The 15,724-nt window shown below is 39.8% G+C and overlaps 1 protein-coding gene across 3 annotated transcripts in view; it reads right to left on the bottom strand.

The window, feature by feature from the left end:
* The window catches only part of LOC107288323 (carnitine O-palmitoyltransferase 1, liver isoform), a 45,161-nt gene extending 30,053 nt beyond the window's left edge, over nt 1-15,108 (bottom strand). For 2 of the 3 annotated variants that reach the window (XM_015816930.2, XM_015816932.2), the window contains exons 1-5: nt 14,958-14,977; nt 9,370-9,427; nt 5,905-6,058; nt 3,952-4,091; nt 1,857-2,028 (exon numbers count right to left, since the gene is read on the bottom strand). In XM_015816930.2, coding sequence (XP_015672416.1) covers nt 1,857-2,028; nt 3,952-4,091; nt 5,905-6,045 — 453 coding nt within the window. In that variant the 5' untranslated portion in view covers nt 6,046-6,058; nt 9,370-9,427; nt 14,958-14,977. Of the gene's footprint in view, nt 1-1,856; nt 2,029-3,951; nt 4,092-5,904; nt 6,059-9,369; nt 9,428-14,957 lie in introns of all 3 variants that reach the window. The other variant, XM_015816931.2, reaches the window with a different exon arrangement.
* Between the last annotated feature and the right edge of the window lie 616 nt (nt 15,109-15,724).

The following is a 15,724-nucleotide window of genomic DNA, read 5'->3' as shown; positions in this document are numbered from 1 at the left end:
CCATTGACTGCTGGAAGTGGGTGTACCCATTGATTGCTGGAACCCTACTTTGCCAGCAGCTCAGCCTTCCCTCATCACCCATTGCTGTTAAGAGATTTCAAACTTCGGCCTCAGTTTCAAAGCAGCCCATCAGGACCTGCACCAGCTGATTGGGTGCAAGGGTCAAAGGGATTTAGGCAAGAGGGTACGGATCTGTCTTCTCTTGCACCATGCAATTACAGGTTTCTGAGAAGTGTAAGCAGAAATTACGCAATTTGCCGAATTTCAATCCCTAAGGTACATCACCTTAGAAAAGGTCACACTTACCGATGGCTTCCTCACTGATGTTGTGGAAAGCTGGCAGGGAATATTGGAAATGACAATCGTGTAACCACACCTGACTGTGCAGCAGTGCAGTGACAATGAAGAGGTTACAACTTTTCTAAATTTCAATTCCATGGGAGTAATGGTTTTTGGATGCTTTCTGTTAAGTTAGCCCATTTGAGAGACATTGATTCAAAAATTCTTGCCCTATGATCTACTGTTTTGCCCAATTGAAGGTTACAAACCAACAAAGAGGAGTTTTAGCAGTATATAAATAATAGATCTGGTCTGCTTTACAACAAAAAAGCTGGTTTACAGTACAAGTAGTCTTCTATTTACAATCGGCCGCTTAGCAACTGTTTAAAGATATGATCGATCCCCCCAAAAGGTACTTATGACCTGGTTCTGAAGTTCTGACAGCTGGACACACCCCCCCCCCCGGTTATGTGACCACATTTTGGATCCTTGGCAACCAGCCCATATTTATGGCTGTTTGCCATGTCCCAGGCATCTTACCATGAATTATACATTTTTCACCAAAAACCAGCATTTAGTTCTAGTTTCTGGCAAAAACAGGGCCAAAGTGAACCATGGGTTCCCTTAACAACCATGGCATTGACTTGATAACCATCGCAAAAAAGGTTATAAAATCACATTGATCACTTTACAACTATCATTGCAAACTCAATTATGGTCAAAAGTCAAGGATTATCATTAGCTAATCAACTCCTAAATTACAAAATTGTTTATTTATGTACTTACGAAACACATTTATATGGCTTCCCAAGTCACACATGGTGAACTCTGGGTGGCTTACACCATTAAAATCCCACAATATAAAAATCCCTAACCTCCTGGGGAAAACCAGTGTGATTAATTTAATTATAAAATGTTAAATACTGTGGCTTTAGCCACCCAAATTTTCTATGGTGAAATGGATGGCTATATAAATCCAATTAATATATAATAAATAATAATAATAAATACATATTTTAAGCAAATGTTGTCATTCTGAAAACAAATCTTCAGATAGTGTCAAGCCCGTGTTACTGGCGGCCGGGGGAGGACGCCAGTTGCCGCGTGGAGCTACCTCCCAGAAGAGCTGTCTGCTGGGGGAGGACGCCGGTTGCCACGTGGAGCTACTTTCCAGAGGAACTGTCTGCTGTAGAGCCACGCTGGCGGCAGGGGGAGGAGCAGGACAATGACTGGCTGCCGGATAGGACAGCTGGTCCTGTGGAGGTCGTGTGGTTGCGCTGATGCATCCGGAGGGGGGGGGAAGTCGGAACTGGAGCTACGGCTTTTACCTGCACGGACCGGATGCTGGCTTACTGATTGGGGTGGGGTTGGAGGGCGGGGCACATCTATGTAAGGCACTGGGAGCAAACCATTCCCAGTGCTGACTTTCCTTTTGCATGCATTAAAGTCTTGTTGGCCACTTTGTTCCTGTGTTTCTGGAGTTTGTTGGCAGCCGACAGAAGACACTTGACATAGTGGTTATAGTAAGGCAAGATTATGTCAATATCACTTTCACGTATATGTTAAAATTACCTTACCATCCATATCTTGTTTCTTGTAGACATTTTTCCATGCTCTGCAAATATCCAACCATGGTACGAAAGCAGCATTTTCAAAGAGTAGCGCATTGAGAAAATAAGAGTCACCCATAGCCCTGTCCCAAACAGAATCCCACTGACAATATTCTGTGTTTGGTTGGACATATAGCCACTGTTAAAAAAGAGAGAGAGAATTAAAAGCCTGAGTCAACAATTTTACAGAATTTTAAAACCATGATAGACTAAGAAGGGTCTGTTCATTTAAAAAAAGAACACTTATTATGGGTAAAATTGCAAACTTTTGCAAAAATTATCAACCCACAAGTAGGTAAAAATATATCCCAAGAGGCGTGGGATAACAGTGGGGGGGCTGGGGGTGGGATGACTTCCAGTCTATGCATAAACCAGGGGTGTCAAACTCAATTTCATTGAGGGCCGCATCAGCATTGCGGTTGCCTTCAGGGGGCCGAGTGGGTGCGGCCAGGGTGGGTGCAGCCTACTGGGTGGGTGTGGCCAGCTCTACATCGTTCGTGTCAAGGGTGCCTGTGGGGGCCTGGGCAGGAGTGGGATAGATCTGAGGGTCTCTGGCAGAAGGGGGTGGGACTGTGGCAAGTGCCAAGCCTCACTGTTCCTCTCAGGCCATGTGGGGGGGGGGCTTATGGAGCTAAGACTGAATGCGTTTCAGTATAAATGGCCACCACAAAATTGTACATTGGCTCCCAGCCGGCCTGGGCCAGGGCCAAGGCAGTGGGGTCCGTTCCCTCACTGTTTCCAGGATGGTTTCGCGGGGCCACATGAAACCACTTCGCGGGCCGCATCCGGCCCCCGGGCCTTGTGTTTGACATGTCTGGCATAAACTGAAAGATAGTTATACTGGTTTTGAGAGAAGAGTACTTATTCTAATACATGTTTCTCTTTTTCATATTTAAAAAATGGTACCTCTGATATGGAACAAAGCGTTGATTATACCTTCTCTAATATGTCTAGAAAAGTTGCATTGAGATAATACAATTATTTTTCAATGGAGGGATACAGCCAACATAAAGCCCAGACCTTAATTCTAATTGCATCAGTACTACAGACAATGATTTTTAAACAGTAAGGAGAAAAGGCCTCCATGGCTATACTCACAAATCCATTAAAATGATTTCAGTGTCTATATCCAAAAATAAAGGAATCTGAATGGTTTTATCTACCACAGGCTCAATTTTGGGGGCAATAAGGGCAGACATTTAGACAAAAAATTAACATTACTCTTTTTAAATATCTTCCTCTCTCTGCTCTGTCGATTGATACAGAAATTACTTGCTTTTTTCCTCCTCCTATCCTCATCAAGAGAGAGTGGAGAGAAAGAAATTTCAAGCTATCTTATCTCCTAAACATTGAGAGCAAATGCCATCACCTTAGAAGTGGGAAAGGGTCAGGCAAAGGAGAGACTGCCTATAGAAATAGCTTTTTTCTATTGCCCCTTCTCCCTTGCAGAGAAATAAAGAGATTTCAACAGAATGCTGTAAGCTGTTTGTGTAAAGTGCCCATGGGTCCCAGCCCCAGGCTGCCAGCACAATCATACTGCTTTCAATGGGTAAAACAGCTTACATTCTTTCAATCCCTTTTTCCCATCTTTCTGCTCTGCAAGAGGGAAAAAAACAAAACAAAAAAAAAACAAGTGGGGCACAGGAGAACATGTAATTAACTGTAACAGTGATTACATGACTGAAGGATACAGCAGAAGTTGTAAATGATCATAAAGAGGCTGTAAAGTTATTTTTTCAGCACTATTGTTACTTCAGTCAACTTCAGAGGTTGAATGATCAAGGACTACCTGCATTTTATTATGATTGTAAGGGGGTGTGTGGATTGCCAGGCACCCAAATGTTGTTTACATGATTACAGAGGTGCTGCAGTGCGCATAACTTTGGATACAGGTCATAAATCCCTTCTTTCAGTGCCATCCTAATTTCAAACAGTCTCTAAAGAAAGTTTGTAAGTCGAGGACACTTCTATTCTAAACCAAAATTTCGAATGCTTCAGCATCCCCAACAATGATCAAAAAGATTAACTGATACTGCCAAATCAAGGACAGAAGTTTACTTACGTTGTATCCAGGGTCTGGTTGATTTTAGCTATTAATCCCAGCGAAGGATCTATTTTTGCATACATAGTTGACATTACTCCTACTACAACAATGAGCCAACTGGATGGGCTAGCAGGATAGACTCCTGTGATTATGCCATTCTGGAAAGAGAAGATATCTATACTTTATTTTCTGGTTTTTGAAACCATCACTTTACATTCTCAAAAGAAACTTTCAAAGAACGGACCCAGCATATTGGAAAACTTTACCATATGGATGCAGTCTGCCTTGCAGTATTTGCCTTCTTTAGAGATCTATATTATACATTGTTAGCAAAAATATTTATTGGAACGGGAAGAAAAAGGGTACTAAGGCAATGGAAATGGATGAATATTGCAATGCTGGATAATTGGCAATTTGGGAATTTATAAAAAAATAGGGAAGCTGCAATCTACATAATTGTAAACCAACTCACCAATTAAGAAAAGGATGGATATATATATCCATCCTCCCTGACACAGCTGACAAAGTGAGAAAGAGCCTGTGGCCTAGAGGTTAACACAGCTGCTTAACATGCAGGCAGCCCAGGTTCGAATCTCAGAAGGGTATGTTTGGCTGATGAGAGCTAAAAAGTTCAAAATAGCTATTCCATCCTCCCTTAATTCTTTGTTAGCAATCCAAATTTTAATATCTCTTCCCTCCCTCACACAGCTGACAAAGTGAGAAAGAGCCTGTGGCCTAGAGGTCAACACAACTGCCTAACGTGCAAGCCGCCCAGGTTCGAATCTCAGAAGGGTATGTCTGGCTGATGAGAGCTAATTAGCTCGAAATAGCTATTCCAGTCTCCCTTAATTCTTTGTTAGCAATCCCCAAAAAATTATATATATATATATATTTGTTTTCGTAGATTTTCACGGGTACAGGTATGCAGGTCTTGGCGTATTCGGGTCTTTTCCCGTGTAAGATTGAGAGTATCTTGGCGACTCAGGAGGTTACAACGCTAAAGCTCAGGATGTTACAACACAGCCAACCACCCAGGATGTTGCAACACAAAACTCAGGATATCACTACACTAGATCTCAGGATGTAAGCACACAACCCATTACCCAGGTCGTTATAACACAAAAGACTAATGGGCATACAGCCAGCACCTCAACTACTCAGGATGTTACGAAACAGCTGAACAATCCACAAACAATAACTCCCACACAGCCAACCAACCCACCTACAGCAACTAAGCCAGCACTCCACACCCCCCCACCAATATTTATAGAGAGACGGCAGCTCCGATCACACTTTGCTTGCACAAGCATGAAGCCGAAGACCCCAGCCTGAAGATGACGAGTGGGACCTCATCGAAACGTCGCCAAGATACTCTCAATCTTACACGGGAAAAGACCCAAATACGCCAAGACCTGCATATGTGTGTGTGTTTGTGTGTGTATGTGTGTATACATACACACACACACACACACACACCAGTAATGACAAGAAAAACAGACTGTCCAGAATGATATCAATGAAGATTCACTGGCAACTGGACTTATTTGGTTGTTAGACGTTTTGTGAACTGGAACAAGTCCAGTTGCCATGAGTCAACTTTCAGACATCCAAAACAACGTTACACCCAGAGAATGTTTTCTATCATTTAATGGATAGTGCGAAGCAAAAATCTCAATGGAAAGAGGATCTCAAAAATACCAATGGTTGTCACACCCTAATATGACGATAAAAAAATATAGACACACATAGGGAACCTTTAAAAATATCTTGAAGCATGATAATTATTTCTAGAATTTCATTTTTCTTCTACAGAATTTAAAATGGTAGAGATGGGACTGCCCATAATTGCTTCATAGGGTAGCTTATTGATAGATGGCAACGAGTTAAAGAAATCATGAAATATGGATGTGCAGCATTGGCTGTTTGTTGCGTGCCCTGCCCCAAGTACAAATCTGTGTTTATCTGCGTTACCTTGAATCTGATGAACTTCTTTTTCCAGGAATAGAGCCCAGATAGATAGATCTGCCTAAGCGCTTCATGGCTCATGCGCAAATCAATTCCATCTGGCGTTACTGTAAACTGAAACGCAACTGCTTGATGGGCTTCCGCCATTCTTAAAATGTATCTGCCAAGTGAAAGAACAATTAAAAAAAATAATAATCAGTAGCCATTTACATGGCATGAGATATTAAATTGGAAACAAAATGTCAACCCTCCCAGGTAAACCAGATAGGAAATTTGACCAGATGAGCTAATTATTATAAAGCTGTATTAACAAAACCTTGCAGGTCTGAAAATACAAATTTTCAGCCATCACTTTTAATTGTTTCATCCATTAGGGTGATTTCTTCCTCTGACTGCAAGCCAATGGAGGCTCCTGCCTCTTTTGCCCAGTTGTTTCTTAGGCAGCATCTTTTCGCTTTGGTCATCCATGTATTACACAAAAAATAACGTAACATTGGGCAAATTAATGAGGATCTAATATTTGCCATCTTGTTTTTTTTCCAGTTGGTAAATACCACGTGACTATTACTCTTTTCTTAATCTTTCAATGGGAACATAGACATGGTCAGTGTCGGTGGTATACACATACAAATTAAAAATAAATAAAGTATATAAAGAAAAAAACAACTAAGATAAAATCATAGGGACCTAATCACTGTCCCATCCCATGGCTAAGAAGAACATCAGGATTTATCAAAAATCTCAGATGTCAATCCAAAAATTACTGTAAAGATTTGTTAGAAGATCAAAAATATGCCCAGAATAACAAACAAGATTGCTTCATACATTATTTATTATGTAGATTCACTGCTGTTTTAATTAAAGTTCTTACAGTTCTTGGAAGATTTATCAAACCTAAAACACAATATTCTTCTAGAATAATTTCTATATCCTGGTTGACAACAGTCTGTAGCCTCTGAAGCATGCTCCTTATTCATTTGGACTATAAACATCTTTACCTCTATAGATCACAGCTTATTTTCCTTCTTAAAACTTTTATATATTTTATTAACATATTTAATATCATATTTAATATATAGTGTATTCCCTCTTCCTCAGCTACATAGATGCAAGTTTGCTTTTCAAGCCAATTTCAGGACCAATATTTACTTTCAAATACAAGAGGACAAGTTTATTGAAGATATTTACGAAATCTAAATGTTTCTCTAAATGTTTTTCTTAAATGTTACAATTAATTTTGTAAATAATCTAGCTGCATTTGCTAGATTATTTGAAAAATAAATAAATAAGGCAAGACAGCTGGTTATTGAAGAGATGGTATTTTTATAATATTGCGTCATTTGAGGAAAGAGAAATTCCTAGTTTGCAGTGTAATTGCACTCAATTTGCTCCTTGAAGATGTGTGTATCAACCAGCCAATATATTTCAGAACTTAAACACATAAATGTACAGGTAGTTCTCAACTTACAACCATTCATTTAGTGATTAAAATGGCATTGAAAAGTGACTAATGACCATTTTTCACACTTATGACTACTGCAGCATCCCCATGATCATGTGATCAAAATTTGGATGCTTGGCAACTGGCATGTATTTATGACGGTTGCAGTGTCCTGGGGTCATCGGATCACCTTTTGCGCCTTCTGATAAGCAAAATCAATGGGAAAGCCAGATTCACTTAACAACCATGTTAACTTAACTGCAGTGATTCACTTAACAACTGTGGCAAGAAAGGTCATAAAATGGGACAAAACTCTTAATAAGCATCTTGCTTAGCAACAGAAATTTATAGATAGAAAGACTGACATACAGAGATGACAGCAAGATGCCTATGAATGTTCTTAAGAATTTTCCTAAAGAGCTTTTTGAAGCTCATATGAAAAATAAAAATAAAGAATAGGTTTAACTTGGAAAAAAAGCCAAATGGAAGTTGAGTTGTTTTCTCCCATCTTTTAATCCAGGTAGTGATGAAATGCTCTTCTGAGAGGCTTTCTTACTGAGAAATAAAACTCTTTATTTGCTAGGTTATTTTAATCATAAACAATTTTAGATATGCTGTATTGCACTGTTCCTTGTGGTTTTATTTCAATTTTATTTATTTTTCTTGTTTTGACTTTTCAGTTTTAATTTTTATGACTTAAGTTTTATAAATGTTAAAAAATTAGAAAAGCAAAAGGAAAAAACTACAGCATGCTGAAGTAGGACTGGAACAGCAACAATTGACAGAATAAATGTAATAATATCCTAGGATCCTCAAACATTCACCATATCAAGAGTTGAAATTTCAAGGTCAAGTTACTTTTGAGTACTGAGGAATTTAACACTACCTTACACATTTTACACTGAAAAGTTACTAAGAAAAGAAAATATATCTATGGAAAGTCTCTCCCCCTTCAGTACCTCAGTACTATGGATAGAGGGCAATGAAACATATGTGATTCACTCCCAAGGTAAAGAGATAAATAAGAGGGAGGAAAGAATTGTTGTTTCAATGACATTTGTATGCAATCTAAGATAGTGGCTTGTCTAAGATCTTTAAGTGTTAAACTTTCTGGGATTTGCGATAATTGTACAGTAGTCCCAACAAACCTAGAGAACAGCAAATCTGGGAAGCCTTGTTTTAAAGATTTAGCAGATGGATTACATACATTCGCATGCAAATTGTACATTTTATCTCTAGCCAATCTAATAATCTTTAAGGTATGTTTGTTACCTATTTTTAGTGTTCTGTCACACATAAAGTGTGTATCCAATTCAACTTCCCCCTATATGAAATAATTCCACAAGGTATTAATCTAACCAAAAACCAAACAGAACCAAACACAATTGTAATGTTGCCTAAGTAGTATTTCCTCACTCTCCAATTCCTTTAACTGTGGCTCTGTTATGGCTGCTAGTATCGTTCTAAATATTTGCTTTTCACAGGAAAAATCTTCAACGTGGCTAATCATGATTATGAAACATGATTCAACAAAAAAAAAAACAATCTTTGTTGCGATTACTTTTTTTCTAAAAAAATCAAAACTTCATTCTTTTTTAAGATTATTATCTGGATAGTAAAAGAGGTTTCATTGTCTAATGCAGTCTTTCTCCGCCTCCACATTTCTGAAGTGGTCATGTGTTTTGTCCCAGAAAACTAGGTAAAAGGCCACAGCATTACAGAGCATGCGTCTTAATTTAGAAATGCATTGAAATCTCTCTGTGGAGGAATGCAGAAGTGCCATCAAATCTCTCCAATGAGAATAAGAAGAAACTTTTATTAGTACTGCTGACATATTATTTGGCAAAGTCCATACATTCAGATCATGTGGGGAAATAGAGTGAAAGAGAAAATACAAGGCTGGTGTCTTATTTTTTCACACAATAATATCAACATAGCTTTACAAATTTTCTCTGTCAGTAACATAGAAAAGTTATTAGAAAACTTTAAAAAATGCAAGATGGTTCATAAAGAAATAGAGTCCTACTCACCAAATGGGAATTAAGCAAGAATATATGGAGCTATTATTTTCCTTGGGATCTATTCAACCTGCATTGCAAGACCAAATAAAAGCCTGTTAGTTCAAATTCAAACATCAGGAGTACAATATAAGAAAATGCATCCCCAACAGTAGGAAAAATAGACTGATGCAAAAAAGAAAAACACTATCTACACTGATAACATACCCAAATACCTGGATGACACTGCTATCTTGAAGAACAAGGTTATTTTTTAACTTGGAATGTTCTCTACAGCATATTGAGATAGTTAATTTTCAGCAGCTTCACATTTAGAACTGAGGCCCTAAAATTTCATAGTCTCGCATCTATAAAATCTGCAATAACTGTTTAAGAGTATAGGATGAAACTCATTCAAGAAAGTGAGTAACAGTACTTTCTTGATTTAAATCATCAGCCACATTGAATGTGCGACATTAGATCTGCATGAGGCTTCCCACAATTCCGGATCAGGCTGCATTTAAACAACTCATCCTCTAATTCAGTTTCTGAAAACCGATTCAATATGAATCAATAATGTGCTCAAATAGTGCAAATGTATGGGATATCATGCGAGGAGCACTTAGTTTATAATCCAACGGTTTATGGATCCTTACTTCAATCTCCAGAACTGCCTATTTCCTTCAACTACACAGTGTAATAATGCATTATTTTTTTAGGAGCAGAAAATTATATACTGTATAAGCAGCTAGTTCTATTTTTGTACAACTGAATCACTTCCATCCATGAGCTGTAATGCTATCAGGAAGAGATCGCTTTGGAGTAAGGCAAGTAAGAAACACGTATGATATGCTTAATCCACCCTTTTCTTTACCCCCATTACCATTAAAAACTCGGAATTCAGTTTACGGAGGTATTGTCATCTGAAAAGCTCTTTCTCAAAGCAGCAACTTCTTGAAACCCCGCCCTTCCACCGCAGCAGGGAATGATCACATGACACGCTTAGAAAAAGTAGGTAAAAGGTTACGCTGATGCACAAAACACGACTGGACTGCAAACGCTCAGTTTGTCTTTCAGTCTGCAGAAAACGAGGAAACGCTCCGAACGTATCACGCATTCAAAGGGCATGGAAAACATTTCAAAAACAATCCACAGCTAGCTAAGTTACATTCAAGCCAACGTCACAGCAAATCTGGATGCTTAAGATCATAAAAATAAAACCCTGGTAGAATTGTTCCCGATTTCTTTTCCAATCGATGCTGCAAACAACGTAAGTCTTTAAATATGTAACTAAAAAATCATAATTAGTTACTATATAGTTTACAATAGTTAAGACAAAGGAGGCTCTCTGCGTTTGTAAATACCAAGGGAGAGAGGAACTGGTAGGCCCGCTTTCTGCCATGTGTTTCTTGCCCTTTTCTGAACAGTATGAGAAGCCCACACAAGCTCTGCTGTGATCCAGGGCTGACCTGGAGCTAAAGGAGGAAATACGTGATCATTGTTGTCAAAATGTATGACAAGCCTCAGTATTAGCGGATGGAACAGCAAGCCTTGGGTCCCACCCAAGCAGCATGCTTTTTTTCTGGAACCCTTATCCAGAAGTGTCACCTCATTCTTCTGCCTTTAAAAGATCTTCCATCTGATGAATGCATCCATAAATACCCCAAAAAGAAAAGGAAATGGATTTCTTTTCTAAGGTTTCTTCATATTCTGCTGTCTGTCATACAGCCCATTCCCTCCTTTATTCAAGAGTAAGCCATACTACATTCAAGGGACTCATTCCTATTGAAATGTGCATAGAATAAAAAACGTATATGGCATTATTGTATACAGATTGGCACCTGCTCACTTCCATGCATGACTGCAGCTGAACCTGAAGGTAGCATGGCTATTTAGTCTTGCCTAAATACATCCAATAAAGGGGAACCCACCAGCTCTCTGAATAATTGCTTCTATGGTTTTTATGAAGACTTTTGCCCCTAACACAGTAGGAATATGATTTCTGCCTTTACTGCCCCTGTTCTTACTTCCTGCTAAATTAGAGGTCTTCAAACTTGGCCCTTTTATGACTTGTGGACTTCGACTCCCAGAATTCCTCAGCCAGGCACGCAGGCTGAGGAATTCTGGGAGTTGAAGTCCACAAGTCATAAAAGGGCCAAGTTTGAAGACCCCTGTACTAAATAGTACTGTCCTGATCTTGTGTAAGCAGCATTTGATAAGACAAGCAACTGCTCTCCCTTTTCAGCAGGTCACCATGCAGTGGGAAAACCATCCACCAAGCAATCTGCAGGAGTCTGACCCTAGACTTCCATCTAGGCTGTGGCGTTTCTCCTGTGATACTTGCTGAATTTGAATATACCAAAGTTTTTAAACCCCAGTTCAGAATTCTGAAAATAACTGAGATAACAAACAGCATCACTGAATCTGCTATTTCAGGGGCAGTTTTAGAAAAAAATCTTCTGAAGACAACTATTTAAAAATATCCAAATGGTACTGTATTAAACATTACTTCTCCTCCCCGCATACTTAACAATAATAGTATGAGAATGCCTCACTAACCATTTTAAAGGGCATATTCTCATGTCATCTTTGCCTTATTCCCACCCTGGGAATAAGGCAAAGGTGACATTATGAGCATATGCCCTTTGAAATGGTTAGTGAGGCATTCCTACATTTGAATTTCGCTGTTCCAGTTTAGAAGTAGCTCTTTCCCTGTTGACCCAGTATTGTACAAAATACCTGATGACCTCATTAAAGCTGTTGACAAAATCAGGCTTGGGAACTACCTAGCTCCTATTAGCCACTTGAACCTGTTGTTGGCTCCTCCAATCCATGGGCATTTTGGGGGTCTGCAGAACTGACCAGACTTTCACAAAGGCAGTTCAAGGGACAAGAGACAGATTTGAAAAAAAACATAATTTAGACTAATAAGGAAGCTCCATTGAGTACAAAAGCCCATGATTTATGTGGGAAAGAAAATGTTCCTGTCCATGTGGCAATCCTGAAGGAAAGGTTCACTGCCCATGTTGCAATCCTGAAGCCTAAACCATGGGAAAATAGGTTGGTGTTAACAATCTGTACTTGCCCCCCCTCCCAAAAAAAAAAAGCCAGCCCGAAAACCATTGGATACTATGCAATAGTTATTCTGAATCTCTATATGAAATATATATAATAATGTATTACTGGGGAAGTATAATACATCCTATCATAAAAGCATTATGCTTTTATAATGAGTCCTGGCTCATTATAGTTGCAATAATTTGTCTATATAGTGACTTTCACTATTCCTGTGAACTACATAATTCTGTGTCTCTCAGAAATTCCAGCAGTATTAAAAACAGTAAGATGAAACATTGAACATTCTGCTTGCTCATCTAGCTATTCCAGTTATACAAGAAGCACTGTGTAGTTTATGCCCATTTACCCACATTGCATCAGGTCATAAATCAATCGTATGGGATGAAGCTTTAATCTGCACCTGCATTATATTAAAAGCATCTTTTTTAACCCTAAATTTTGTAAAATATTACTTGCTTTCTCAATATCGAGTATTCAGCTAAAAGCTCAGGTATTTCTTGGCAATATAACTGAACGTTCCAGATTTCTAAAGACTTATAGGGATAGATTTACCAGTACACAATGATCTGAGATTATATTTGTATTCTATTTCACAATGCATCTTTACACCTGCATGACTCTCAGTTAACTTAAATTCCAAAAATACATGTTCATTAGATATATATCCAGTCTTTTTTAAATGTTTGTATGATATATGCCCTTTTAAAACAGACCAATTTTGCTTAAGAAAGATGGCATTCTTATATTCTGGAGATGAATCTTTTAAATAGTTCTCACTTTGCTTATCCAATTTTAAATCAATTGATTAATTTAAAATATGTTTGCATCTCTCTAAAACTTCAATGTTAGCATCTTATGGATTATCTTAAAGTATGTAATTTCTTTTAGGAGTAAGAAGAGGTTGGTCAGCTAATATTTTCTCCTTCCTAAATATAAAATTTGAAACAACACAAAGAGCTAAAAATAGCTTCTCTAAAAAAAGTTACATTCATATTATGAATATTCCACATTGTATATCATGTAGTACTGAATTCAAGTCATTTGTTTTTATCTTCACTACTGAAACCTAGGAAAGAAGGGTTCATTTAAAATAGAATAGCAGCTAGTTTCAGAAAAAATGTAATTTTATAATAGCATTTTTCCATTATATATTCACACTTTATTATTTAATTATTATTATTATAATAATTCAGGTTATACGCCTGAATCATTATGACTAAAGTGTATGCTTGTTTCATAAAATTTCGTTTGAAAGTGGAGGGAAGAGAAGACAGTGTAAGACTAAGCAGTTCAAGTAGAAAATGTATTTCTATCTCTGTTTCATACATTAAGAGGTGATTACCATATGACTGTTTTATCTTGTAAGGCAATTAAACATTTCCATAGAAAGCTTTTCAACAAAAAGAAATAGCAGTTTAATTGGATGATTTAATATTAAGCAAATGCATTTATCCCAGTAGGACAACACATGTGTACAGTAAAAGCTCCTTAAAAGCTACAGCGTTTTCCAATTACTCAACACAAATGAGAAAACAACATGCTGATGCTTCTGTGTGGGTTGGACTACATTTCCTACCATCTTCAACTAGCAGAGGGCTGCCCCTGGCAGTTGTGAAAGCTATAAACCAGGGACAGGGCTTGGTGTAAAACTAGGATGCCTAGGAGCAGAATCATCATTTGACCTTCCAATCCCAATCCCATTATAATTGTATGACAAGGTAAGTTTCCTTTCTCCACTCCTGTAAAGTCTATGACCCAATGAATATGAAACCCCAAATCCTTAAGTAATTCTTGGGAAATATATATTCACCAATACTGCCTTGAAATAAAAATATTTATTTGACCGATCGTGCCACTTCTCGATTCATGTTCTGAATTAGGTCACCTTCAGGTATGAGGGCAGAGGCAACCGCTTCTCTTCTTTAAACAAGACCTCCCCTCCCTTCTAGATAAGACTACTTTGGGGAAGTAGAGAGGGAAGAGACTCTTCAAGGTGGCCCACAGTCAAGGAGTGCCTGAAGCAGAGGAGGGAGCAGGACCCAAACAGCGATGACAGTTAGTCAGCTGGGCAGGGTCAAAGTTCCTCCAAGGTGTGCGCCTGGAGTTCGCGACGCGCGTCTTCTTTTGAAGCTCAAGCAAATCCCCAGGGGAACAGCGAGAGGCAGGGAGAAGGTGGTTATTTTTTCCCGCCGGGAGCTCCGGGCTCAAGGTCTTGGGTTGCGTGCTCCCAAGTCGCCCCTTCTTTCGAGAGTCCCGCAGAAGGAGCCCCGGCGAGAAAGAAACGCGCGCGTGCACATAATTCCCAGGCGAGAGAGCCAGCCCGGCACCTGCCATTGCACAGTTTCTAGCCCCGCAGCGGCCACACCGATTCAAGCATTTGCTCCATTACCATTACGCTAGCTACTTCCCGCTCCACGAGTAGTTCTGGTTTTCTGCAAACGGGGCTTTGCGAGCACACCCTTTCTTTAAACTAAGGAAGGGAGCGGAAGGCGCGACAGGAGAGACGCAAATAAGACAGGGCGGGGTTAGGGAGTGTCACTTACTGTACCGTTGTGCAGCGAGCAGCAAAGGAGGCGAGAGGAAAGCGCCTGGCCTCCGCGAGCGCGAAGAAGCAAAAGAGGGCGAGGGGGGGAAACCCACGCGCGGCACAGCTCCCCGTTACCGGCTAGGGCCGGATTGGCCAGCTTGCCAACACAAGAGGCGGGCCCAAAGAGATGGCGACGGCCAGAGAAAAGGGCGGCCTTGCCCGTCTTGGGCGGAGATTGGACTGCGGGCAGAAAGTGCGGCGAGGAGGAGGGAGAGCAAAGGAGGGGGCGTGGTCGGGGCGCCTTTAGAGGCAGGCGAACTCTACGGGTACGTCCGCCAAAGGGAAAATTGCGCGTGTGCTCTCCTCCGAGTCCGACAAAGTGCTGCAGAGGCGAAGGAAGTGGCCTGCTGACGTATCTCTCTCCGCCTGATGTGAAAGTCTATTAAAAGCATTGGAAACTGAATGGGTGCCCTGGGCTGGCGTAGACCGCCTAACGGGCGGCGCGGGTTAGTTGGAGGCCCCGTCTTCAGTACGAAAGAGAAGCCGCGCGGAGGCTAGCACTTTGCAAGAATGGGGCCAGTTGCAACTTGCATCGGTACCAGAACTTCCCAGCCAACCTATTTTTCACCCATCTGAAGGTCTGGCCCTAGCTTGTCCCTAGTAGTCCAGAATATAAAGAATCTTAAACTGAATCTTCCTGTTGGAGAAAACTGGATTTTCCACTCTATCCGATAAGGTCCCGCCAGCCACAGCAACATAGAACGGTGGGGGCGGTGGGAGTTT

This window comes from Protobothrops mucrosquamatus, unplaced genomic scaffold (genome assembly GCF_001527695.2).
Source record: "Protobothrops mucrosquamatus isolate PMUCROS unplaced genomic scaffold, P.Mucros_1.0 scaffold530, whole genome shotgun sequence".
Taxonomy (NCBI): domain Eukaryota; kingdom Metazoa; phylum Chordata; class Lepidosauria; order Squamata; family Viperidae; genus Protobothrops; species Protobothrops mucrosquamatus.
This window is presented reverse-complemented; position numbering and strand designations above follow the sequence as displayed.